This window comes from Malurus melanocephalus, unplaced genomic scaffold (genome assembly GCF_030028575.1).
Source record: "Malurus melanocephalus ecotype Western Australia unplaced genomic scaffold, MMel_1.1 scaffold_650, whole genome shotgun sequence".
Taxonomy (NCBI): domain Eukaryota; kingdom Metazoa; phylum Chordata; class Aves; order Passeriformes; family Maluridae; genus Malurus; species Malurus melanocephalus.
In genome coordinates, this window is record NW_026623882.1 from 36511 (window position 1) to 62579 (window position 26069).

At 42.4% G+C, this 26069-nt stretch overlaps 1 protein-coding gene across 3 annotated transcripts in view; it reads right to left on the reverse strand.

The window, feature by feature from the left end:
• Positions 1-26069, reverse strand: part of FNIP1 (folliculin interacting protein 1) — a 65090-nt gene that overhangs the window by 18678 nt on the left and 20343 nt on the right. The window contains exons 1-9 of one of the 3 annotated variants that reach the window (XM_057383669.1): positions 25581-25982; positions 18882-19008; positions 10349-10492; positions 6010-6110; positions 5685-5759; positions 5118-5209; positions 2505-2588; positions 1457-1528; positions 481-616 (exon numbers count right to left, since the gene is read on the reverse strand). In XM_057383669.1, coding sequence (XP_057239652.1) covers positions 481-616; positions 1457-1528; positions 2505-2588; positions 5118-5209; positions 5685-5759; positions 6010-6110; positions 10349-10492; positions 18882-19008; positions 25581-25591 — 842 coding nt within the window. In that variant the 5' untranslated portion in view covers positions 25592-25982. Of the gene's footprint in view, positions 1-480; positions 617-1456; positions 1529-2504; positions 2589-5117; positions 5210-5684; positions 5760-6009; positions 6111-10348; positions 10493-18881; positions 19009-25580; positions 25983-26069 lie in introns of those variants that run through there. The other 2 variants (XM_057383668.1, XM_057383670.1) reach the window with 2 other exon arrangements.

The following is a 26069-nucleotide window of genomic DNA, read 5'->3' on the forward strand; positions in this document are numbered from 1 at the left end:
TCCTGTGTGATTCAATTCTTGAACATTTAACTTCAACAAACTCCTTCTATTTGCATGTCTTGTCAAATCATCACCTTTGATAACAACCCCTCTCTGTGATTTTTTACAAACAACTATTAAATGATCCTGCAATCACARAGGTCTGGAACCAGATTCAAAGTGYTTGTAGGATCAGAATATGGTATTCTAGTTCTCTCCCATCTCTGCCAAGAATCTGTGCTTTGAGTAGGATTYTAGGGCTTCCTCTCCTCAAAAATACAGCCTACAGATTTACATGCTGCTGAAGGCTTTCCAGTTAGTGAAAAAACAATGAATGCCAYGAGGAAAACAGAGACAAAAAAAGATCAGCCTGACTTACACCTCTGTAAATACCCCACAGAAAGCATCAGCAAGAGCAGATGTACATATGCAAGTGCAGAACCAAGCTGACAACGGTGGAAAATGTATGGGCAGCAGGCAGCATTTCAATCCCCAGCTCACCATCGAGGGAAGACCCCGTTCTCCAGGCTGGTTGTCTGGCTGCGACGCCAACGCCGCTGGTAGCTGCTGGCACAGCTCTTGTTAAACGAGGAGCCCGGAGATGGAAACGGAGTGATGAGCAGACTGCTAAGAGATGCTGCAAGAACAAGAGGAAAACATACAAATCTCTCCAGAAGGAAGAGMATTTGGAAAATAACACCTGCAACTAAACGAAGCCCCTCAAGATAAACTGGTGTTGCTTCTTGAGTGCCTTCTCCTTTGCTTATCTATGTTTCTAATCTAAAAACAACCAGTTTATAATGGCATTAACAAGCCATACAAGCAGGGTGGGACAGTCCTGCTGATTTACATAATAGGCAATGCACAGGCTGCACCTTGCTCAGCAACCTGAGTATCGRGAAATAAATTCCTTGTGGAAAGGAGTAATGTTGATCACATCCTTTAAAAGCCTTTCCAATCCTAACCCAAGTGTCCAACATCCTRAATYTGAAGAYAGCAAAGGGGTGTTGTTGASGCAAATTCATGTTTCAACATTACAWTCATATGATCACAGAATCATARAAYGATTTRGGTTGGAAAGGACCTGAAAGCTCATCTTGATCCACCCCCTGCCATGGGCAGGGACACCTCCACTGCACCAGATTGTTCCAAGCCCCGTCTGACCTGGCYTCCTGGGTTTGGAAAGGAGATGACAGCAAGTATCAATTAGAAATACTGCAAGCTCATTTCAATATTTAATCTGCCTTGCTCATTTGCAGCTTGCTTTGATAAAAGGCACTGCTGTCAGTTACTGTGAGGWGCCCAGTGCACACCCTCGACACCTGCACCACCTGTACGTGCACAGAGAGGTGTCATTAATGTCCTCCAGAACAAACCAGAAYAACCCCATTTCAGCACTACTTCATGATGTGCAGAGTGACAAACATTRGTGAGCATTTTCAGAGTTTACAGGGTTAACACATGGAACTGCCATTACCAGATCTTGCTATACCGCTGTCTCTGTCCTCATTCTGCTCCCTCCCAGGCATATCCATAGGGTTGCTATGAACTGTAAAACAAGGAATACCAATTAGCAGGGGAATATACAGTTCCTTTCTTGTTTGCAGATCTCCATGTAATTAATGAAACAAAAACATGCTCATTAATTCAGATCAACAGCACTGCACAAGGCCATCACCAGGAAAGGCTGCTTAGCTGAACAAGCCAAAGCACTCATTTGAGAAGCCTGTATGTGTTTTTCTCAAGTCCATAMACCTCCTTTAGTACAAACTGAAACTAGGACTTCGTTTCTTTATATAGATAGTTTTAAAAAAATTCTAATGTRCCAAGAGGATGTTGATCACATTTGTAGTACCCATGTACTGACAAAAACCCACCAAAACTCAAACATAACTTCATGCCTATACCAGCTTTCTCAGGTATTATACATGTATTTTTAAAAGAATTTTCAATGCTGTTTGAAGAAATGAATACTTCTAAGTTGTAAGCAGTGCACTGGTTGTTCAACTAAGCTGAAAGCTGTCCAGATTCACAGTTTGCATATACACAAGATCAAAGGTGTGTCAGGCTCAACAGTCTTTAAATGTGATAAATTTTACAAATATGTGTGTGAAATAAAGCTACTCAGCCATGGAAATAAGACCCAGCCACAACAAGCAAGAAATGTCCATTTTGAACTAATCTAGTTTAGCTTTAATTTTTACAATTTGGCTGAAACCAATCCAGATCAAAACAGCTTGATACCATTGTGAAGTATTATTTCCAGAAATAYCAAGTCCATATTTAAATATATAAGTTTCCAAAACAAAACAACAAAAACAATCCCAAAGAGGGCTATTAAATGCCTGTTGTYCTCTGGGGATTTAAGGAATGTATCCAGAAAGGTAAGGGAGAAAACACCACAATCCATTTAGTATTTTTTTAAAAAACATGAGATCTTATTTCCAGGGCTAAACTACGAATCCACACAGTTTGTCACCCCAGCTAGACTAGCCCCACAGCACAGCACACAGCACACGGCAAACCTGCAAAGAAAGAGGCGCTCCGGATGAGGCGGAGCGGACCTTGCTCTGAGAATGCCCGCCTGGGGCTGCAAAGCTGGGAAAGACCTACACGGCAAAACGTAAAATACACATCAGAGAATGAGGTTAGTAAAGCAGAACAGTCCGTAGGGAGGGGGCCAGGGCAGGGAGGAGGTCTGAGCCAACATAAATGCAGAGTAACACAGGCAGGAGAACAGCTCTGAGGCTTTACCGGAACGCTGATGCGAGGATGAGTCTCAGTTGGACTACACAGCATTTATAGGTTAAAATAATAGAGCCAGCTTTCCACTGTCTCCCATACAAGGATGGGGTTCCTCAAAAGGGCTTCTTTTTTTTTTTGTTTTTTTTTTTGTTTAAAGTTGAAAAATGATTAATTTATGCAGGCTCAAAGCCTAACTTGACCACAAACAGGAGATTCATCACAGAGTATAATGTTTGTTTTAACATCCACACTGGTGGGGTGGCTGGGAACACTGGTTCTGAAGAGAAGGAGGAGRAAGGGGGACAAAGCAGGCAGGAATTATCTTAGTAGAACCAACAGAAAATTATAGGCTGAAGTAGTTGCTCTGAGAACAATCAGTATATCAGTTGAGTGAAATGATCATACAGAAAATAAATGTTATCAATCTCAGTATTTMATTTTAAAAGTAATGCTGGATTACAGATATACTAATGAAACTGCGTATTTACTGTACACAGAGCCAGAAAAAAACACATGAGTATTTTTAATGAGTTAATTGCCAGTCCCTGTCCTAAATTTGAGGCTAATGCTCACTCAAAGTTTTCTGATTATACAAAACACAAAGACTGCACCTCAAAGCTCCCTTCCATTCTCTCAGGCATTCAGTCATTAAAGGGAGCACATGACCAGGGCTGCTTTGGTTTTTTTTAACCAGCATATCTAAAAAAAGCACCTTGTAAATAGTTCCCAACCAAAACACATAGACCCTCCTCCTGTCACAGGTGAGTCAGGAGCAGTCTCTGCACTGAGCACAGTCATGAGAAATGCTGCAGTTACAGATTAACTCCTTTCCCTACTTTACCCAGGGTTCCCTCTGTGCTCAAATGGGAACTGTAAACAAACACTGTTGAAAATTCGTCCAGCTCAATCACAGAGAAARCTTCAGCATCCTCTTCTTGCAGGCAACCTCGTGCCTCTTTCCACACAACCTCGCTGTGAGATGCCCACAGCTCTTGGGTCAGCTCTTGGGGCCGTCACCAGAGTCACCACAGAGCTGGACACAGGTGAACAGGTGGCACTGGCTACACCTGAATCACTCCACACCTAAGAGCTGCATTATCTGAACTGGAACCTGCAGTTTAGATCACTCTGGTGATACAGCAAACTCCTGCCAGGCACAAACCACAGCAAACCCTAACAGCAGATGAAGTGATCTCCTCTCTCTTACATCAGTCACCTCATTCACAGAGAAAAATCACAATTGAAGTCTGAAAGGTATACTGAATATTAAGAAAAATGCCATATTTTTAACTTTCCCAACTTAGTGAATTCAGAAAGCCTTTAATAGATAATAGGTTCTTAGAACCTTAATTGGCTTCCCTTATAAATGGACGGTTGGGAATTATTTTAATGAGGTGTAYAGCTCGTCTGAGAAGCATTTAAACTCATGCTTAGGCACAGTCTTATCAAAATCAATGTGAAGGAAAGCAGTAAACACTCCCATGATGCAGGACCACATCAAAGTCAGAAACAATTTAAGAGTAACATAGTCATCAAATATACTCTTTACTTCCAAGGCTATAAAAGCTTATTTTACATACAGCAATGTACTGGAAAGCAATTGCAAAAAGCAGCCCCTTATTCCTCCTACAACAGACATTTGCTTGGAAACTCAACAATCAAAATGAAGGGAAAAGGGAGGATGTGATGCAGAGCCATGGACTGGGCTGCTACACTGGACAACCAAGCTCTGAAGTCAGTATCTTTACTATCAGCTCAACTGCTCCCAAGTGCAAAAGCCAAGACCTTCCCCTCTCTGTTATCTAATGCTCATGGGSCCTCCACCCACGGCTCTTCCAGCGAAGCTGAGAACTGAGGATGCCAGATGGTTTCTCAAAACTGCTTAGCTCCCATGGTCAGCCAGAGGAGAGAACACAAAGATATTCTGTCTAATCTGATCCAAAGCTCCAGCACAGCCGGGCAAGGTTAACCAAGACTCAAACAGGACACGCAGCCACACGTGCTCAGGTGGGCAGAGTRCAGAGCAGAATGAGAATTATTAACAAAAATAAAACTGGGGAACTGAGCCAGGCAGAATCCATGCTGCCTGATCTGAGATATGTTGCTCAGGAATTTCTACAGCATGTTATTTTCCAACATTTTCTGCATTTGAACTTGAGTATATCTAAATATTTCTATTATGTGTTTTATATACACATATGCAGCTGTGTATACTGAATGACTGTTAATTCCCTGAACAGTCCGATTTACTCGCCTCCAAGCTCCATCAACATTAATTTTCTGTTACATCTTTAGCAGTTTTTAAATTTGATTCTATTTAAAAGACTCRCATATTCTAGAATCTATGATTACTCAATTAAAGATATCAGCAAATAAAATCTGTTTGTAATTACCTATATTCCCAAGAAGTCCATTCATAATCGTGCTGTGGTCAGGCTTTAATGTATTGCTGTCTTGATTAATGAACTCAAGACTGTCCTGCAACCTACAACAAACAGAAAACAAAACCAGTGATCTGCATTTCAACAGAACAGAGTGCTGGTCCAGAAYAGAACAGACAAGGTAAGAACACAAGCTTCCACTTGACAAAGCTTTCATAGCCTAAGCCACATTCTCAGGTRGGTCAGTTAAACACCCAGAAAACTAAACATAGAACCCTCTGAAGCCAGATTCTTTTAAACACCTTTTTCTTCACCTTTGAGCAATTTCCCAGGATGCAGGTACTTTTGTACTTTACAATATCAAACTTCACCATATCAGCATGGAAGGAATGGTTCATTCATCCCCTTAAGAGCCAACTTAGGTGAGGACAACCGTGAGGGAAAGGTGAGGATACTACTGACAGGATGTAGCAAGGAGTTATTTTTTTAGAGAAAGAATCTGGAGGGTCCAAAAAAAGTCTTGTGTGTTCTTACAGTCATCTGCTTGTGTGCAATAGCTACAGAGTGCAGYGGACTCACGTGTTCAGGCTGCCGTAGATGCTGCTTCCCGTGCGAGCTGTGAACACCTTGCTGAGCATGAGCTGGGGAGGGGAGCTGGGGGACAGGAGGGGAGATGTCAGTCAGAAACAATGCCAAGACAGGCTTTCCTTTCCACTCCACAAACCTCTGGATTTTATTGACCTTAACACGACATAACAGCCTTTTGTTTCAGGAATGACATCAGAMTGACTTTAAAGCAAACACAAAATCCCTTTTACTCTGCACTTGTGCCATTCAATTCATTGTTTATCAGCTCTAAGGAGTGAGTCTCCTGAAAACACCAGCAGCAAAACGTTAATCTTACCGGATCTGATGAATTTTCAATGTGGAGCCCTTGTAGCTCATGGCCACAGAGCCAAACATCATCTCTCCAAGCATGTTGGCATCTGAGGAGCACCGAGAACCCTGCACAAAACAAACCCACCAACAGTTGGTTTTAAAGCATTTCAAAAACACATATTAAGGCAAGATACAAGAGAGAAAATATTCTTTATTTAAAAGTCAAATATGCAAAGTACCTTGCTAGAATACTGTTGAACATGTTAATTTGAACAGTTCAATCAAGATAATGCCAGCACAGAGGGTGATCTTCACATGRGCTGTGAGCTCAAGCACTAAAACCATATAACAAACCAAACCCACCTAGGTGAGGGGAAGCAGATTCTAACCACACTGAGCCATGGGACTAAAGTTTTAATAATGTGTTAACCCACCTTACTGAATTAAAACCACTAAGTCTAATCCTTGTCCCTCTCTGACACGAAGAATCACCAATTCACTGGAGATCTTAGAATGTGCAGAGGAACCAAACTGGACCAGTGTTTACTCTACAAAGACTGATTCATAACTTTTCCATGGATATTTTATATGGGATGAATCTTTCAAAGTGATGGCACCAGGAAAGAGCACCATCATGATGCCAGGCTGAAGCTGTGCAATTCCTGCTTCTCTGGTGGCAGGAGCTTGCTGTAAGGCACAGAGGCTAAATACCAAGGAGCAATGTCACTGTGCTGCATCACAGGCTAGGTCAAATKCTGCAAACAAAACCCTAAAATTAAAAAATTACTCAGGGCAATCAACTGGAGACGACTGCTCTGCTGACAGACTTATTTGTGTATTTTCAATGACTGTGATTACTGTCCCTTTGTCCAGGGCTGTTTCACCTCTAGGCCAGCAGAGTACTAGTGCTGGGTCTCCATTTGCCTTGCCCTGAATAATTTTAAATATGATGATCACTCACTAACAGAGCTCAGCCAGTTCTCAGGTGAGGAACTCTGGTACTGGGSAAGAGAACAACACATTTCCTTCAAGATGTGTGACAGCATGTAATTATTCCACTCCTTGGAGTAATCCTTCTAAAAGATCCCTAAAACCACTCACAGAAGCAACCCTGCTAAGTGTATCTCCATATTCCTTATCCAAGCTCTGAACAGACAGGATCCTCACCCAGTTTTCTATACAGAATTGGAATACAGAATRCCAGAATAGTTYGAGTTGGAAGGGACCTTAAAGCTCATCTATTTCCACCCCCCTACCATGGGTAGAGACACCTTSCACTGTCCCAGGTTGCTCCAAGCCCTGTCCAACCTGGCCTGGGACATTTCCAAGGATGGCACAGCCACAGCTTCTCTGGGTAMCYWGTGCCAGTGTCAGGGAGTGAGCCTGGGGCACAACCAAGGACAGGGTGTCCCCACCACAGAGCCCGACCAGGAGCAAGGAGAGCAATGAACATCCCACTCAGTGTTTCTGCTCACACCAGCCTGCAGGATAAGGGCAGGAAGGGCTCATCAGCCAAAAGGCAACACACTTACAACAGTTCTCATTTTTAGCTCYTCTCAAGCACTCTCAATTAAGTTGATGATACTTTTAACAGCCATACTATTAACCTCTGAAATCTCCTATGCCTGCAAGAAGGCAGCAACCACAGTTGTAAAAATGAGGGTACAACKGCATGGTTTGTTAGTGTTCAATGAYAGGGCAAAAGCTCATCATTAGCTGGGCCTCAGTGAAACTTCCATCTCTGCTTCCCAGGATACCCCACTGCTCATATGCACTGTAGGCAGTACAGGAAAAACCAGAATTTAAAACCAGTCAATATGACCCAGCAGCTCCAAGGAAATCTCAGCATAGATACTAATGGCTCCAGGAAATAAGAGGTTTGCCAGCATCATGAAATCTTGACTTAAGAACATTGCAAATTACTGCATCCTCTCACTATGATTGTTGTTTTTCAATCTGTTGCAGATCTCCAAATGAAGGACACAATTCTGATTAAATGCCAAGCCCTTGATGGTGGGTTTTGATTTCAGCTTTTTGCTGTTGTGCAAATATAATTCAAAAGCTGAGTAAAAATACTTTATCTTAAAAGTATTGATTTTCTTTGTCAGGCAACCAAATTAAAGTGAAAATCAGCTGCTTTCAAATTTAATTATAGGGGTTTCCCTTTCCTCTGAAAGACAGACAAGCCCTGCTGAAGGCAAAGAGTGTGATAAGATGAGCCCATGGCCTGTTCAGTCTGGCATTTCATCTACACTTAATAATTTTACCATGCATAACCAAAGACATAGATTTAATGCATTTAGTATGGAAACCCTGTTACAGCTCAACTCTTTGGGTCTCCAATGCTGCAAAATAAAGGTCACTCAAGACCAAAGCAGAGTGCAACCAACTGCGGAAAGSGGTTAAATATTAAAAACTCAAACAAGAAGTAGCCAAGGAGCATCTGGCAAGAAGGGCACAACCTGCGGCACTGACAGCCTGGACACAAACCAACTCCCCAGGTCACAGCTCCCATAAAAACTGATCATAAAATACCCACAAGTGTTTGTGATTGCATATTACCATATTAGTGGTAGTAACATTTGCATGATTTGGAAATTACATTTCTGAATATATTTACAGCATTTAATACCCCTTTACTGTACATATTGTCCTGTCAATAACTAAGTATAGCTGTAAATTAAAAATGCAGTAAAGAAACAATTGATAAATATGGGACATAATTACAAACATGGAAGCCTAGAACAAAACCCTTGTATTTTCATTGCAATTAAAGTTGCTCATATATAATCAAAGTGTATTTAAACAAGAAAACATAAAGAAGAATTTAAAAAATCCTGTACCATTATATTATTTGAACTATGATTTTATAGCCTTAGTAAAAAAAAAAAAAAAAAAAAAAAANAAAAAAAAAAAAAAAAACCAAACAAGGGAACTTAAAAGTACTTCAAATACAGTAGGTAACCTCTGAGGTTACAGACACAGCAGTCAGAACATAGGAAATGCCAGGCTGAGTGAAGTCTGGACAAACCGACTCTGGCCCTTCTGCATATCCGATACTAAATTTTATTGCACATTAAAGAATTCTTGTATTTTTGTCTCTCTGCTCACTTGCTGGGGAAGCCTGGAAGGAGCTTGATGRATGCAGTAGATAGTTCACAACAAACATGYTGTGGAAGACCAACTTCGGCTGGARGTGTGTGGCACAGTCACGTAGCCACATGTCATTTCAGTTCAACTCAGTAAGAATTTGAGTGAGAGATACACGTGAGGAAATGGGGACTTCAAAGGGAAAACTTTCCACAGCTTTAAAATGCATKCTCGTGCCAAATACTAAAATTAATTTCCTTCAGTAACATTGARCATTGTTTGCACAGAGCCTGCCTGGAGGAGAGACAGTTTCTGGGTGGTGGGGGGCATGGTTTTTCTTGGGCACACAGTGCACAAAGGAGGCTGCTTTGTGCTGGAAGGGAGCTGCTGACAGAAACGTCTCTTCCTTTCATAACCGCAGTTAAATGCCCTGCCAGGAAGGGAGGAACGGAAAACAGATCTTCAGCCACCTTACCAAAGCTGTGGAAAAGAGTGTGATGAGAAAGAGAAAACAAGAATACACAGCTTGCCAAATATAGCAGGAGTTAACGTGACAGTAGGAAAGTCGGCACTGGAAGGTTCTTCATTTCTATCTACGGGAGATTAAGACATCAGTAGTATTGTACTCCAGAGCAGGTTGTGGAGATAGCAGCTTCCCTCAAACACACAATTACTTCATTACAAAGAGTGGAAGGGCTTAGTTCTATTTTAGGGTGGCTTAATATAAAACACTTGTGATCCATGGAAGGAGAGATGACAGAAATATATCCGTGTCAGATGACTCTAACTACTCCCATGGCCAAAATCTCTTATGTAAAATGGAACTCAAGTGCACTGAATCCCTTGTTATAAAGCTGTTACACAGGCTACCCCCATAGACAATGTGTCTCTCTGTTATTTTCCTGGCATCTGGCAATAAGGTAAAATAAACTACTTCATCTACACCAAGATAAGATATTTGTGCTGACTATGACTGCACTGAACGAGTGTTATCACCTGGGTCACAAGACAGAACAAATGCCCTGGAGAAACTGCTACCATTTAAGACAYATCCCAAGAGAACCAGCTGGTTGGTTTTACACTTGATAATTCCCAAAGCTAAAGTGTTAAACACTCCTGAGTCAGAACCAAAGTCTTGGTTCTGACTGAAAACTGCCCTCCACTGCCAGCCTCTCATTCCAAACATTTTAWAACAGTCATACCTCACCTGCTGTTAGTATTTAACTTGGGTTATACAAAAAAAAATCAAAAAGRAAAAASGAAAAGTGACTCACCTGGTATTTTGGGCATTGTTCTTTTGGATCAGAGAACGAGGAGGATGAATTGATTGAACTATCCAACGAAGAAGAGCTATCTCCTCCAGGCTTTAGTTGGCAACATTTCCCAAAAACTCTCACTTGAGCATCACTGCAGAGTTTCTGAAATAAAGACAACATGTGATACACTAAGACCCATGACCTGAAATGACTGTTAGCAGCATTGTACTTACCTGTTTAGGTAAGATATTTAACAGCTGAAAGGCTCAAGCCCCAGGAAAACAGCTAATAGAACATACACAGCAGCCTGGCTGTCCAAAGGAAAGCTGAGCTCTTTTACTTCCAATAGCCAGGAGCCAACAGGTCATTCCATYTTCCTAAGTAGACTGTTTTAAACCCAGGATTAGGAGACAGGATGGTACCAAAACATTTAAAGGAAGGATGGCAATATCCACCTTGCTCCCTGTGCCTGCCAGAGTGAAGGTGACACAGCAGTGTGAGGGGCACACAGGGAAGGAGTAGCTCACCATAAATCATCAAGCAAGAATAACACAGAATTCAGGAGATTCATGTTACAAAGGCAAGTGGAGAGAAAAGATCCTGTTTTTCACAGATCTCTCCCTAGTTGTGCCCCCTAGTCTTTCTCAAGAGGTGACACATTCCTTACGTTTTCTGTATAAGGGCATTGTGAGGCTGAAAAYGGACAAAGCTGAAAAACACGGTGTTACAGAGAAGCCAGAAAAGTCTCATAAAATGGCAGAGAATCAGTCCAAAAGGTAAATTCTGACAGAGATTCAGAYAGAAAGCACAGCAGAGAAGAGAATTTAGAGAAGTTATATGGGACTGGAACTGATGTACAGGATGGACAGGATCTGCGTCCACTCCACGCACACAGAATTATCGATCACTGGCATGGGAGATGCTCCACTATGTTTCATTCACTATTTAAAAACATTTGTGATTCCYCCTGTGAATCCCAGCATCCTGAGCAGAATCAGCATGCACCAAGTTAATGCTGTTTACACCAGCATTGGCATTGCCAACCCCCTTCACCTAAAGATCTCAACGTATTTTTCACACACTCGTTACACTTCAGCACACCCACGTAAGGTTGGCATTATTTACATCTGCTGGTGGGCAGCACTAGGAGACTGAAATAGTCTACACTGCTCAAAATTCCACACTAACTCTGCCCTAAGACTTCCTCAATTACCATTTCCTACACAATCACCAAACCAGTAAGAGCAAGCTGGAAGCAAACCCTGCTGAACACAAGGTTCAAGGGACAGATGGGAACACAGAAGTGCTGTTGTATGTCACAGCTTCATCTCTGCCACAAGCTCCCTGCCACAAGCTCCCCCTTCATCCAAAAACATGAGCATGTCTCAATCTTTAAGAAAAAGGCATAAAGGAAAGTGTGAAATAGGGTAGTAACTCCCTGACTGCTCAATGATCTGCAATAACTGTACAAAAAAACGACTGGCCTTACTGCTGTACAGGGATGGGAATCCCATGCCTCTGTCCTACATTGTCCAGGTTACTTTTTTTAGGGACAGATGACTTTAATTTGTCCCTAACTGTGRGTGAGGTTTAGCAAAGCAGCAGAAAATGTCCAGGACTATAAAGCCCCATGTGGCAGCCTGCACTGCTGCTCCCTTAGAGTGCTGCTGCCACAGAAAGCCTCAAGGAAAAATGTGCAGAGGAATCAGTAATTCCATGGCAGAGGGGAGGGAAGTGCTCACTTTCCCTGAGCCCTGTGCTTTCCTGACACACAGCAGCGTCCTCTCCTTTCGACATCGTGGTGAGCATGCTGAAATCCTGCAATATGTAGATTTGCTAATGGCTACTGAGGATCTGTGGCTTGAGCACAGTGCACAATGGCTGGAACATGTGAACCATCATCATATGACTTCAGTAGGAACTCGTGAACTAGAATTGCATTTTATCTCTGACACAAACAACAATGTCCTAGGCTAGGCAAGCATCATGTGATAAAACCACATACAATCCACAGGGTTACAGCAGCTTTTGCAGGCAAACCACATTTCAGCTTGCATTTTCCATCAGATGTTGAAAGTTCCTTCTAAAATGTTACAATTATAACTAAGCTTCCTTGAGACTGCAGAAATGCATTTACTGACTTTAGAAGAGAAAAAAAAGGTGCATTAAAAAGAATAGGCTGAGTTTGCAAATTCATTACTTTAAAATATTTTCTTCTCATTAACACTGCATTTTTTCTGCACAGCAGCTTCACCCAGATCCACTGGGGAGCCTGGTAACTTGAAGGAACAGTTGCCTAATTTAAATAGCAAACCAGGAAAATGGCTGTTTGGTCTTTGCAGTGGAGTTTAATGAACCAAAACTCCTGCAAGGAGTCTTTAAATGAGGTCAGGATCTTTCAGCTCCCACTTTTCAGAACCTTGTGAGCAGTAAATCCCTCCTAAAATGCAGATCACTAATGAATTTTGGTGCTTGCTCTGTCACAAACTTTGAATGTGTTTAAGAACTTGTTGGACAATGAGATCAAGTACTTGCAGTGAMCCTCTCCTCTGCAATTTCTGACTCCAAATGTCAATGAAATTTTAGATGCTACAAATCTCAAGATATTATGCATCAAAGGAGTGGGATTACTTGCATTCCCATATAATATTCCAAAGRTATTCAAGCCAGGTTTCCAAAAATAAAAAAGTAACCTAATTATTTAAGAACTGTACAAGGGAAAGTTTCAAAGCTGTGAATTTTCTTCCCAATTAGACACAGTTGCGTCAAATCCAATCCCTGGGCAGGCTGGCGCTGGAGTGCTCCGAAATGCCCGTTCTTGCTGGAGAGCAGAACATCTGCTGGAAGGATGCTGCAGGCAGCTCCCCTCCTGGCTGCCACACTGCTCTCCCYGCTGGGGTCACACTCTGTGCTCTCCCTGCCAGCTCACTGCAGATACCACCCAGCTCCAAWGGCTTCTGGCAGTCACGGCTCTGACATTAGAGGTCATCGTCTGCTCAAAGTCTTGGAGACCTATCGGGTAGTTCTGAASAAAACTTGGAGTAAAATGTCTTTATAGTACGACAGGGTACAAAGCARTTTTCTTCCTTAGTTCCTCTTCTGGAGTCTCTTTTCTCCACATCTGTCAGAAAAGACCTTTAACTCTTTGCCACAAGGTCTCTGTTCTCCTCAGCAAGTGGGAAAAACATGCCCAGTGCTATGAATAGGAAGAGGAATTTCTGCTGGGCAGGTTTTGCTTTGGGGATAACATGAAAGTTGAAAGGAGCCTGGTGTGTTGAACTAAATCAGACTGTGTGTAGGTGTGTTAGGGCTGTGAGTGAGTGACAGAAGGGAAGAGAAATGTCATCGTATGCTTTACTCTTTTTTACCTCTGCAACAGCAGGTGCTCAAATACCACTGTGGTGGCAGTGATAGAGAAATCTCTATTTCCAAGCAAAATTGCTACTCTTTAGAAGCTCTGCTCCTCATTTTCAAAACAAGTTTTCCAGAAAAAAAATTATTCCAAAACAGACAAATTAACTCTTTTGCTGTATTAATGTAAGTTGGTTTGTAAGTGCAGTTAAATGTCTGTATCCTCCCAGGACATGGGAGTAACCTGAAGAGGCACTCATTCCTCCCCTTCAAGTGCTGATGTAAAAATCCAGGTATCTTTCTTAAAATGCAGCTGCCAAGTGCTGCAATCTCTCTTTATTTCTAGAGCTGTTGAGTTCCTCTTGCTCAGAGGTCACTGAAAGAAGTCAAGACAAGCCTGTGCTCCCCCCACTCCACTAGTATTTTTCCATGTCTGTTTAGAGAGAATAAGCAGAGCTAAGAAGGTGGGACTTGATCTCTGTGCTTACAGCTTTATCCATCTGCTCAGCCTGGCTCACTGGAAACCTGTCCTGAGAGCCAGACAGAGTCCAGAGTCTCCATTTCACACAACTCACCTAAAAGCAAAAGGCTCACTATCCAATTACTAATCCCTCAAAGCAATTTGCTGTTCAACATCTATCCAGTGCTGAAGTATATTAGAACATGTGGCTAATCCTGGCTTGTTTCAAACAGCATGCCATTTCTCTACTTTGGGATAAATGTGACATTCACAGTAAAAGAAATTGCTGCTGAAGGAGATCAAATATCATATGACCTTTTAGTGAAATTATTCTGAAGATAAAGACAACTASTGGAAGAAGTGCACTTTCCATTCCCCAAATCAAAGTTCACTATTGCACCTCAACATCTCAAATCCTGCATCTCAGGTCTCTTTTTCTCTTTCATTTCTTCAGAAAACAAAACCAAAYGCTGCTTCTGAAAACCTTCTTCTGCCTCTGGTTTATGGCAACCAGTCACTGCCCTTCTTTGATTCCTTGTCTTTCAGGCTTTCCTCCCACATGCCCAAACTCTAGATCCTTGCTCAGTACGGTGCATGGTTTGGGTCCTTTCTTTTCTTGCTCCCTTCTCTTCCTCCTGGTTCCTTGACACCCCTCCTTTCTTCTTGGATTTCAAACCTTCCTCTAGGCTGATCTTTAGACTTAGGAAATCTTTTAGCTCTTACATGTCCAACAGCACCTCTCTCCAGCCAGATCCCCAGTGTTAACCACTGTCATGTCATAAACCCTCAGTGGACAACACAAAAAGGAAAATGAGTAAAATGAAAACAGTTAATCCCTGTCCCTGAACTCTGCCTTGTCGAAAGAAAGCCATGATCCAGGGCTACCCTTTTCAGCTTCTTCTTTACTCCCCACTTCTCCCTCGCAGCACCATTCCTGTGGCATCCTTATCCCAATCATGCTTTGGAAGCAAACTCCTCATAACTCAGCTGGCCCTTGCACACTGGCAGTTATGGGGACACAACTCCTGCACCACACAGGAAAGCAGCAGCCTTAGCATGAGCTGAGCGTGGATGCCATGTCAAGGTTGGGAAGCCAAGCACAGGGAAAGGCAGAGAAGAGGCTGACAGCCCAGCCCTGGCCAGGCCACCTGGCTGCTGCACCTTGAGGAGGAAAAGGAGCTGCTTGYTGTGCTTATTTGTAATTCAAAGCAGGCCTGGTAGCACAGCTTTTTGAGGAGCACACCTGTGYTCACACACAGCTCCGGGAGGAGAGCGGGGCTGGAGGCACTGGGAGCAGAGAGCAGGAGAGGAGGTGTCAGAGCAAGAGGAGCAGACAGCAGAGAARAGTCTAACAGCAGAAACCAGGCACAGGCTGTGACACCATCACCTGCACATCAAGTAAGGCAGTCTCATTAAAAACAAGACACTTACTGCTACGAGGAACAAAAATAAACAGCTCTCTAGCGGAGACTGCGGCTCAAACCCACAAGCTTGCCCACAGAAGTTGATACCCAAAAATCCAAGGGATGTGGATGCTTGGGTGGGAACAGAGGCTGTTCAGCAAAGGCATCAGTAATGCCTTTTCCTCATACCACACGTTGCCCTGGTACATTCAGTGTGCAAATGCCTGTTCTGATGCATCTGCTCAGGACCTAGGGCTGGAAGGGGCGGCCACTCTTTCTGGGATACCCTGGCAGAACTGAGACACCCAATTTTCTGATGCTGGGGAGGCAGCAGCTCCCCTGTGCTTCCAGAGCTCAACCAACCAAGAGCCCATCCCCTGGGGAGCTGGGGAAGGACCTCTCCTGCTCAGCACCAAAAAAGGTATAGGACTGACAAAGGGGATCTCTCTGCCTCCGCACACAAAGTGCCCACAGCTGCCTGAGGCGGATCTCCGCCTGGCACAGCCTTGGGCCAACATTCCCGCTGCTGGGAATCGCCGCCAGCCCTCCAGTCACCAGACTGCTGCTCAGCCTCCCTCGCAAAGTTTAACTCTAGCAAGACCTGGGCAAAACAGGACTTGTGAGCAATTAAAATACTGTAATGGCCATGCTGCAAACTCTACATTGCCTTCAGTGTCCCGCTGTGCAAAACCTTCCCTGAACTCTTGTGTATTTAATATTTACCTTCACTGAAGACATGGAGAGGCTGATTTAATACCCAATGAAAACACAAAGCCCTTATTTGTGTTATATCCACATTTCCCTCAYGGGTAAGATGAACCTAGCAATGCTTTACTAATGAGAGCCTAGCTTGGTGTGAGCACAAGCTCAGCAGTTTTCACTCCTCAAAAAAACAGAGCTTACTGTTTTATTTCTTGAAACATCTGTGWTGCAAAGGTTCTCTCTGATGCTTCTAGAATTTTATGACCATACCTTCCCTTACGGAATTCAAATGCCTAAGCCATGTTCAACCTTGGCCCACCACACACAACTCTCGATATATGCAGAGATTATATATAGAAAACAGACCAAAATACATCTCACCTTGCTGCAGGCATMCAACTCTTAAATTATAATTGCTTTAATGTCTCATAACAACAGAAAATGGGATTTGAAGAGCACAGCAYCATAAAATAAAGTGAAACCCTCTTGTTTCTCCATGTCGGACTGATTTGTCTTGAACCAGAAGAGTCTGGCCACTGCCAGGCACTCTTGCAGATCTCTCCCCTGGTGTTATTTGTAAATCCAGAGGTATAAGTCGTGTTAGCAAATGGGGAGTGAGGGGGAAGAGATACAGAAAGCCTTGCTTTTTGTGGGGTGCTGAACAGACACCCTTTCAGAAGCGAGAGTGCCCAGCCCACACATGGCTGGCTGCAAAAGGGCAAGAGGGCCTTGGAATGTGCTTGGAGCCAAGATCTGCCTTTGTATAGGCAGGGTGTGTCTTTGCTAAGGAAAATCATGATAAAGAGCAGGAGAAATGAACAATGCAATTCCTTGAAAATGGCCAGTACGTCCTGCTAACTGCACAAGCCCCTACTGAGCTCACAGCAAGCCACGCTGAGACTCTCCTGCATGTTTTTACCTGCAAACTTCTGTTTCACGAGAAGAGTTTCACCTGACATGACATTATCTGAGTGCTGCAGAAGGCAGGTACAGGGCAAGCAAATGTTTCAGAAAATCCTCTTTCAAAGAATCCTAATACTATGAAAAATAGAYGTACCAAGTTCCTAGAGCCGACTTCTGGATATTTCAAATGCCCTGGAAACAGTTTTCCTCCACTAGTCTCATGTGGAGATGGTGACTACAGCTGCTTCCCTCCCCCTTAGCAAAGAAAAAGGAGAGATTAATRTGGAACTATATCAGCTCCATTATCAGCCATTAATCCTGCTGCTGTTGAGCTGCCACAGTCAATGAGCTTTCTGAAGTAAACCAAAAACCGTGAAGTTTGCAAGAACACATCTTAAAGAGGTTCTAGGCTTTCAAGAAATTAGTTTTAATCTGGCAAAAGGATTTATACTGTACATCTTTTTAATTAATGACGTAATACTTTGTAATTAATAAAGTAATAGTGATAASCCAGCAATTCATACCAATAAACCACTTCTGAAGCTCTCCTCTCTTTAAAAACCAGTTTTCCTGGCAAGAACACCAGGAAGAACAGGAACTAATAAAACCATTCTAACAAGTCTAAATAAAAAAGAAAGATACAKTTTTTAAACATATGTGAAACTTGCTTTACTTCACAAATTCTCTACAGAAACTAGGAAATTGGGATCTTGATTCATGGCTATAAAAGAACAGGAGTAAGCAATGGAGAAGCCTGGAAGTTAGTGCCTGGTAAGACASAGACTCCAGAGGTTTGGATGTCGGACAGAGACAGCACTTGGGACCAGGATTAGGAGCATCTGGCTGGCAGCTCTCAGCAACAGGCTGGAAGAGTGTGGAAAGCTGGATGAAAAATCTCAAATCTTCTGGCTGCACTCCAACACTCAACAGGAAAACCAGAGCTTGGGGGTAAGGTGTTATTCTGTGCACTCCTGCTTACAGAAGGATCTCAGTAAGTCCTACAGGTAAAAGCAGCTGGAATCATTAATTTCAATTCACACCATGCTTTCTGCCTGCAGAGCTTAAAAGAGTTTGTGAATGTTTTTAGAGATGGTGAAAAGGAAGTTCAAAGCAGTGAAGTAAGTTGTCCAGCCTCACACCACCACTTTCAATAGCACTGTTGCCAAAAATGAATCCTCTGGCCAGAGCCCTTAGAAGGAAGTATCCTCATCTGACCGCATCCATTACAGTTTCAATTAATAGATTACCATGCAAACCATGCCAAAAGGAAAAACAGAGTTTTCAAGTAACTGTGTGAAAAAACTGTCAGCAAAGCATACAAACAACTGGCAAAAGCTAAGCAAACAGGACACAAGAGGACATGGGGCTGGGGGGACCTTCTGATTGAGAATGCAGACCCCAGCATGGCACAAAACCAGATCAAYGAAAGCCAGTCCATGCCCTGCCTCAACCCTCAGCATTGCCTGCTCGGTCCCAGGAAGGAATCCTTCTCACTGAAAGAGCAGAAAGTAGATAAGCCCCAGAATAAAGAGATCACTATAGCATTTAAAGCTGGTAAGAGTGAAACCACTGAAGCCTGAATAATTTGCAACTTAACAGGCATTTAAATATAGCCCTGCATATAACCAGTGCCTAAATGTCAATGTGAACAAAACAGAACATACCAATTTATCAATCTGGCACCATTTGAAAAAATACAGACTATAAACATGTAAATTAGCAAAATACTCACCGACACTGAAACATCCTCTATTTTCCTTTTAGCGCTGGAGTCAAATAAGACATTCCGGCCTCTTCTTTCACAGTCCTGATACACGATCAGTCGGATCTGACTTGGGTCAAACTCCGGCAAAGGCCAGCTTTAATTAAAAAAGAAAAGAGCAGAAGGATCAATTACCACAACTCTTTATTACACTGTTCTTTCTACATTCTCTGTATATGCAACTTGATTAAAACACAAAGTCAAGTGAATTCACTGCCATTTCATCAAACGCTTTGATCCTGTGTTTTCTTTTCTTTTCCCTACACGTGCCAAATTACATTGTCATAAATTGCACTAATCCTCTACAACTGCACAAAATTAAGTGTGCAGCATAAACAGACCTTGTGTTCTGTCTCGTGATATGTTTTCTTCAAGTTCCAGCTATTTAAAATCAATGTCATAGATGAACTCAGCTATTCAGTTTAAAGACACAGAAAAACCCCAAGATGAAAAATCMCAGGGTGGTTTGGGAGAACCATCTGGTTCTCTCCACATAAGCCACTGTGACTCAAGGCCATGGTCAGCAAACCACACACAGCAGTCCTAACACACCTATTCCCAAATTGGYCTCCAAGGGAAGAAGGTTTCCTAAGCCTCAGCCTCACCTAGTGCCACTGCTCCAGAGGAGCTCTCAAAGGGAGAACTTGCMGGGATCARGCTTGGAAACCATKGCATAATCTTGCCTTTAAGGTTGCTTCATAGCCATCATCTTAAATTTCCATTTTAAAAAGCCAGCCATCACTTTGAAGCCTAGCAAGCATTGTCATCCATTGGCTTGGGAATCCATTTTCACTGATACCATCTCAGTTCATGGAAGATAGGAAACAAGACACCTGCTGTAGCCATGAAACCACCAGGAATCATCTTTCAGCCAGTTTGCAAGTCATTTCCTCGATCAAGTGAAATTCTGTCTTCCTTATCCTTGGCTTTTAGGCAAACAGTGTTAGCATGAACCCCAAGAAGCCAGAAACAAGGTGCTGGAACTTTCCAGCCATTAATGAAGGACACACACTCCCATTTTGCAAGAAGCTGTACATTTACCTCAGCAAAGACACTCATAACATGGGTTAAAGTAAACCTGGCATGTTAGACTGCAAGACAACAGTAAATTTTCCTCTCCTCTAACTCAGAACCCAAAGGGTTTGCTGAGCTGCACCCACAGTTTATGTGACCAATGCACTAACAATGAATCGTGACTCAACAATCCTGTAACAGCAGGGAATCCATCTGATCACCAAAGGCATCATTGCCTATCAGAAGTTTTTAAGCCTGCCCAATACAGGCACACAAGTTTTACAATTAGTGTAGTCCCAATGAGRTGAAACTAAGCATCAAGACATACAGTTACAGACTCTCCTGAGAGGAAATTTATTTCCTAATCGGCCCATCCCCACCATTTAGCAACAGGAGAGAAAAACAGAAGCTGTAGAGAAGATGGTGTGCAACAAATGTCCAAATCAACTTATTACAAGAAAGAAAACCTTGAGCAACTTGAGCTGAAGTAACTCCAYGCCTAGATTTGGGGGCAAAGAGCCACAATCCTTCTCATTTGGGTACCTAAAGCCAAGTGTTAGCCACAGAGCAAACTGCACACACTAACCTGAGCAAATTCTGTACCAAAATCCAAGCACAGTGACAAACTCACAAGCCAAGCTTACACTTACTGGGGACTCTCCTAATGAACCCCATCTTGCATTTCAGAAAACATAAGAAAACAAAATCCCTAGTTGGACTCATGAATGGAGAGTTACCAACTGAAAGGTGCAAAGGCACTATAACTGAGGATGGCAACTGGTGAGAGMATGACTTTGGCTACAAGTGARGAGGACCACTGGATAAACTRGTTTCCTGGAGGAATARCCTCCATGTATTTAAGTRAAATCACTGGAAGTCCCAAAACGARTATTTTTTCCAGATAGGCCACTGTGGGCTATAAAGAAACTGTGGGACAATAACAACGAATTGCTTGCCAAAAGGGTGCTATCACTCGCTCCACCCTTTCAAGTTTGAATTTCCTTCTCACTCAGACAAAAGCATGTCTTCCATTACCTAGTACTTTTGATATTTGACTTTGAAATTACTGGCAAAGAAGGGCAGTAGCTGTTCCAGATCTTAGGAAAGTCTACTTATAAAAAGCTCCAAGAGCAGATTACACACTAAGAGGAGAGAAAGCTAAATATAAAACTCTTGCTGTATTCAGAAACATATTTGATCAAGGTAACAAGAGCTTGTTTACTTCTCAGCTTCTTCACATGACATTTTAACTTTCTCTAGACAAGCATTTAGTAGCTATTATCCATCATAATTTGTGATAATTCCAAAGAAGCGTTATCTCTGTTACATAATAGCATCCTTAAGCACATTTCAGCCTTGCAATAACATTCCCTGGCAATAGCGGGCCACTTCCCAAACCAGAAGAGCCTTTTAGAGAGCTGGGGGAAAGTTCATTCAGACAGACAGTAAACAGAGGCAGCCTGGCACCTCCAACTCACCCCCACCAGCGAGAGGGAAGCAGGACACAGAGCTTTGCTTTTGTTGTTAGCAGATTTAAAATACCGTTAAGCTTGATATCTGAATAGATTATCCCCAGAAACGTAAAATTCCTGCATGCAAGAGGCATTCTCAAAACAAATATAACAGGGCAGCACTCCAGCRCTCCTCTTCAGGCAGATGAAAACTGACCTAGATCTTCTGAATATAATTAGTTCTGTTTATAAATGGAAACTAACTTTGACATTTAACTGATGTTTTCTTGAGATTCTTAGAGGAAAACCAGAAGACATAGAATCAAATGTTCTAGCAATGTTAATGAAAGGTGAGCCTCTGTCTTCCACCTGATCTGGAAATGACAGTTTCTTAATGAGGACTTTTCCCGACATGACCTATCTGCCACTCTTTGATCTTTCTTTGAAACTGATTAAAGAAAAACCCCAAAATAAACCCAGGACAAAAAAATAAACACAAAAACCACCACCAAGAAAACCCCAAATAGCTTTCACCAGCGGAAGTGTTTGCAACTTTGCCACACAGTACTGCGAGTTCAGGCAGGGAGCAAGAGAAAAACCAGTGATATACAAATTCCTTGTGAGCAGGACATTGCTCCTGGGGAGATCTCCACCACACAAGTGGGGATTCCTCCATAATGAGATGTTCAGAAATACCTATATGGGGTAGAAATCTCTTGATGTGTAAATGCTGTATGGGATGTTTCAGAAACAAAACAAACTCAGCTCTCACACCAGGACAGACTGGTTGAGGTTGGAAGGGACTTCTGGTGGGCATCTGATCCAATGGCCCTGCACAGACACTCGTGCAAGTACAGAATACAAAAGAAAAGGAGTTGTTTAGGAGAGAAAGGGAAAATTCTGTATGATTAATGATGGAATTATTAGAAACTAGCAACAATGAGATCAAGGTCTGAAAAATGGTATTTTAATGCATATTCACACTTAAGCCCTACTGCTGTTCAACTCTTCCCTTTTCTCATCCTTTCTGTCTTCCTGCCTTTTTTACCTTCAATCACTAGGAATATTACCTGTAGCTTACATTCACAAATCCATGACATGCTTCTGACACCTGTACTATAGAGTTCATGGCAATCCAGAATTCCAACTGTTCTCCAAGGATGAATTTTCTCTTGTATTCAATTCCTGGAGTTTATTACTGACAACAACGTTTCTCAGCAAGAACTGAATGGCTCTAAATTGGCATTATTTCACTCTGCGCAAGTTTGAATAGATGAAACAACAGACACAGAAACCCTTCATTACCACTCCATCAATTATAATAAGAGATTTTCTCCTGTATTTGAGCCCAAGTACATTCCTTCCTCCCTGTTCCCACTAAGAACATGAACAACACTTCTTCATTAAAGGTTTAGCTTTGTWTATTTTCCCTCCTGGCTGAGACTATACTTTTAAAACTGTTTTATATTAACACGATTTAAATAGTATCTGATAACTTTTTAATAAAAACAGATATTTGAGAAATCTTAAAGAAAAGCAATTGAAGCAAACTGATCAAGGTATTAAGCAGGTAGGAACTATAAAAGAGTTTTCTAAAAAGTAATGTTTCTCAAAACCAGAGTAGGACTAAACATGTAAAAAGTAAGTTGAAACTATCAGTCAAACTATTGTTTTCCTAMATCATGTTACCCATAGTTATAAAAATTGCCTGGTGATGAATCACTTGGAACTATTTTTAAATGCATCTACGCAAATGATATTTATAGTTTATGCCAGCTTATCTGTTCTGCATGGTTTTCATGTTAGCACCTTTTTAAAGGGTGACAGGAACAGCCCGGCAGAGCAGACGGGTCCACCTTGCCCCATGCTCCCCTCGMAGGCTCTGGCAGAAGGAAACATCTTCCTTCACTCCTGCTAGATGAGCATCAGATACGGGCACAGGGATTCCAGGGCTTATCTCCAGCTCCTGCAGGTGATTCTCCAGSTATTATCTTTGTGCAGTGGTGCTTAGACCCAGCCAACTTCTACACAAGCACTTGACAGAGGCGGCATCTGTCCTGAAGAGCTGACGTTGTAAATACAAGACTGTTCCACCGAGTGCACAGGGATTCAGATTATCTCCACATTCCATGGAGATGTACACCCACATCAAACCATGCTCACCTGTACCTATACAGCCCAGAACACGGGATCCTGCAGTTGCTTTGCCACWGGGAAGGGTGATCAAGTCCAGAAGGAAAATGGTCATTCCCTAGTTCAACCATCCTACCATACTCCTCTCAGCCCTGAGATGCCTTTTCCAACCAGGATTCCCTTTTCCTGCCCAAACTCCTCTGCAGACTTCTATTATCTGTTACTGGATTTCTTTTGCTTTTGTCTTTGAGAAGATACAACTAAAACAAATATCGAATATATAGGATTAATGGGCAGGGTGTTGTACATCCTTTGATACTTCCTTACTGCATTTCAATAAATCATTTATTATTTGACTATTATTGTACAAAAACAGCTGCACAGATCATTCTGGAAGAACGTAACTAATTTGRAAGCAATGAAAACAGAACTGTAATGTGTGTTAATGATGCTTGGAAGACCATCTTCTTTTAGAGGCATGGGTAGGTTATTTTTTTTTTTAACAACAGCACCTGAGACACAGAAGAACTTTCTCAGGATTCACATGACTAGGATGATTCAGGCTGCATRGCTGATTTGCAAAGCTGGCAGTTTAAGAGAGAGATTCCATTTAAGTGCTGGTGACATAACACAACCATAAGGCTGCAAGGAGGAAGAAAGMTCTCTAAAGCAGAGAAACCACGAGGCCTATACTTAGAAAAAATTTTGCAAGATAATTGTCTTTACAAGAGCTGAGGTCATGTCAGGGCTGTGTGACTGTGGCGGTGAGCACTTGCTGATTCTGCACAGAAAAGCTGTGTCTGTGCCTGGCCAGGGCAGGGAGGGAGCCCGCGAGGGTGGATTGCGAAGGAGCTCACCCAGCGCCCCGGGTGACTCTGCYCTCTGCCACCGTGACCTCAGCTGGGCTTTCGCAGAAGTCACAGGACCTGGGTTCTGGGTAGTGTGGAAGAATAGACAGATGGTGGATCATCTCAGAGACAGCCACTCTTGACTGCTTGCAGTGGTGACATGGTTTAGGTTTATCCCATGGAAATAATGTTTCTTTRAAACACAAAAAAATAAATCCAAACCTCCCACTTTTCTTGAAAGAGGGTGGCAAGTTCACAGGCACTGCAACACTGTGGAGGTCAGCTCCCTGCTCCATCTCTAAGTCTGTCTCATTCATTTATCATCTTAGCAATCCTCACCTGGAATAGCTGCACTTCTTGAGCTCCAGGAAACTTGTGCTGCTTATACTAAGTACATACTGTACACCAGGAACAAAGTGCGTCAGTCAGGTATTTCACAGGTGTAACCAACTTGGACCTGAACTCCAACAGCCTGCCAAGCTCCTTGGCTCTGTCCAATTCTTTATCAGTATACAAAGCTGACTTTACTTTGTTTTCATTTTTTCTCCCTTCTATCAAGTCACTTGACTCTCATTAAGATACCAATTTTATACTCTAAAGTTCAATACATGAGCTAGATGCTTTTCCACAAGCAAAAAGACATWATATTTACAGGTTAGGTGCAGCCTAGTCAATGCATTAATCATAAACTGGAGTGTTATACTGAAAATAAATTGGTGGGAAGGTTTTTKTAAAGATATGTAGTATGTTGAATAACTTTGCAATTTACACACCTTTATAATTTACAATCAGTAATTTCTTAAAATGTTTTTGAGACTACTTCACTTATGTCATTTCAGAAAGTACCTGTTCAGGTTTTAGCTGATTTAGGTACATGTATGCATGCAAATATTTGCACATACACACACAAGTTTCATGCTCTTTTGAAATATGTTTTAATTAAAACCGCACATAAACGAGACACAGCTCCTTTCAGTTAAATTCACTAGCACTGAACAAAATTACATTATTCAAGCAGACTGCACTTCCCTTCGCAAAATTACAAGACAGAATCAATTCAGGCAAAAAAAAATTGTGCCATTTAGCATAAAATTATAGTAAGAATCATAAAAAAAAAATCTCTAGAAGACTCACATCTCTGGAAAAGACGTATTTTCATCACAGGGAAAATAATAAGCTTTCAAATAATTAAAATAATCTCAAGAACTGTGCAGTGACCGTACCTGGGAAGCATCTTTGTCCCCCGAGCAGTTCCACTTTTCAAAATCCCTATAAACTCCTGTTGTGCCCGGCTGCCAGCTCAGGTTAATAATAGCAATGAGCCATATTCATCCAAAACCACAAGACTGTCAGGTGACATATCAAGAGGTCTGAATTTAACTCAAACAAAAGACTCTCCATGCTGCAATGCAAAAGGCTTAATCCTAGCAACAGGAGCACAAAAACCACCTTAAGGACAGCAGCGTCGGGGTCTGCACCAGGCTGCGTTCGCGCTGCCCCCGAGTTTCATAACCCGAACGCTGCCCCTCCATTCCGCACAGCCCGGGATTCCTGCTCGAGGAAAGAGCGCCCGTCTTCCCCGCTCCTTTGTCTCTTCCAGGCTTTGCTGCGGAGAGGATCAGTGTAATTCACGGGGAAGCCTGGACCCGTCAGTGCCATCCATCCATCCTCCCGCTCTCCGGCTCAGTCTCATGACCCGAGTCCCCGGGCAC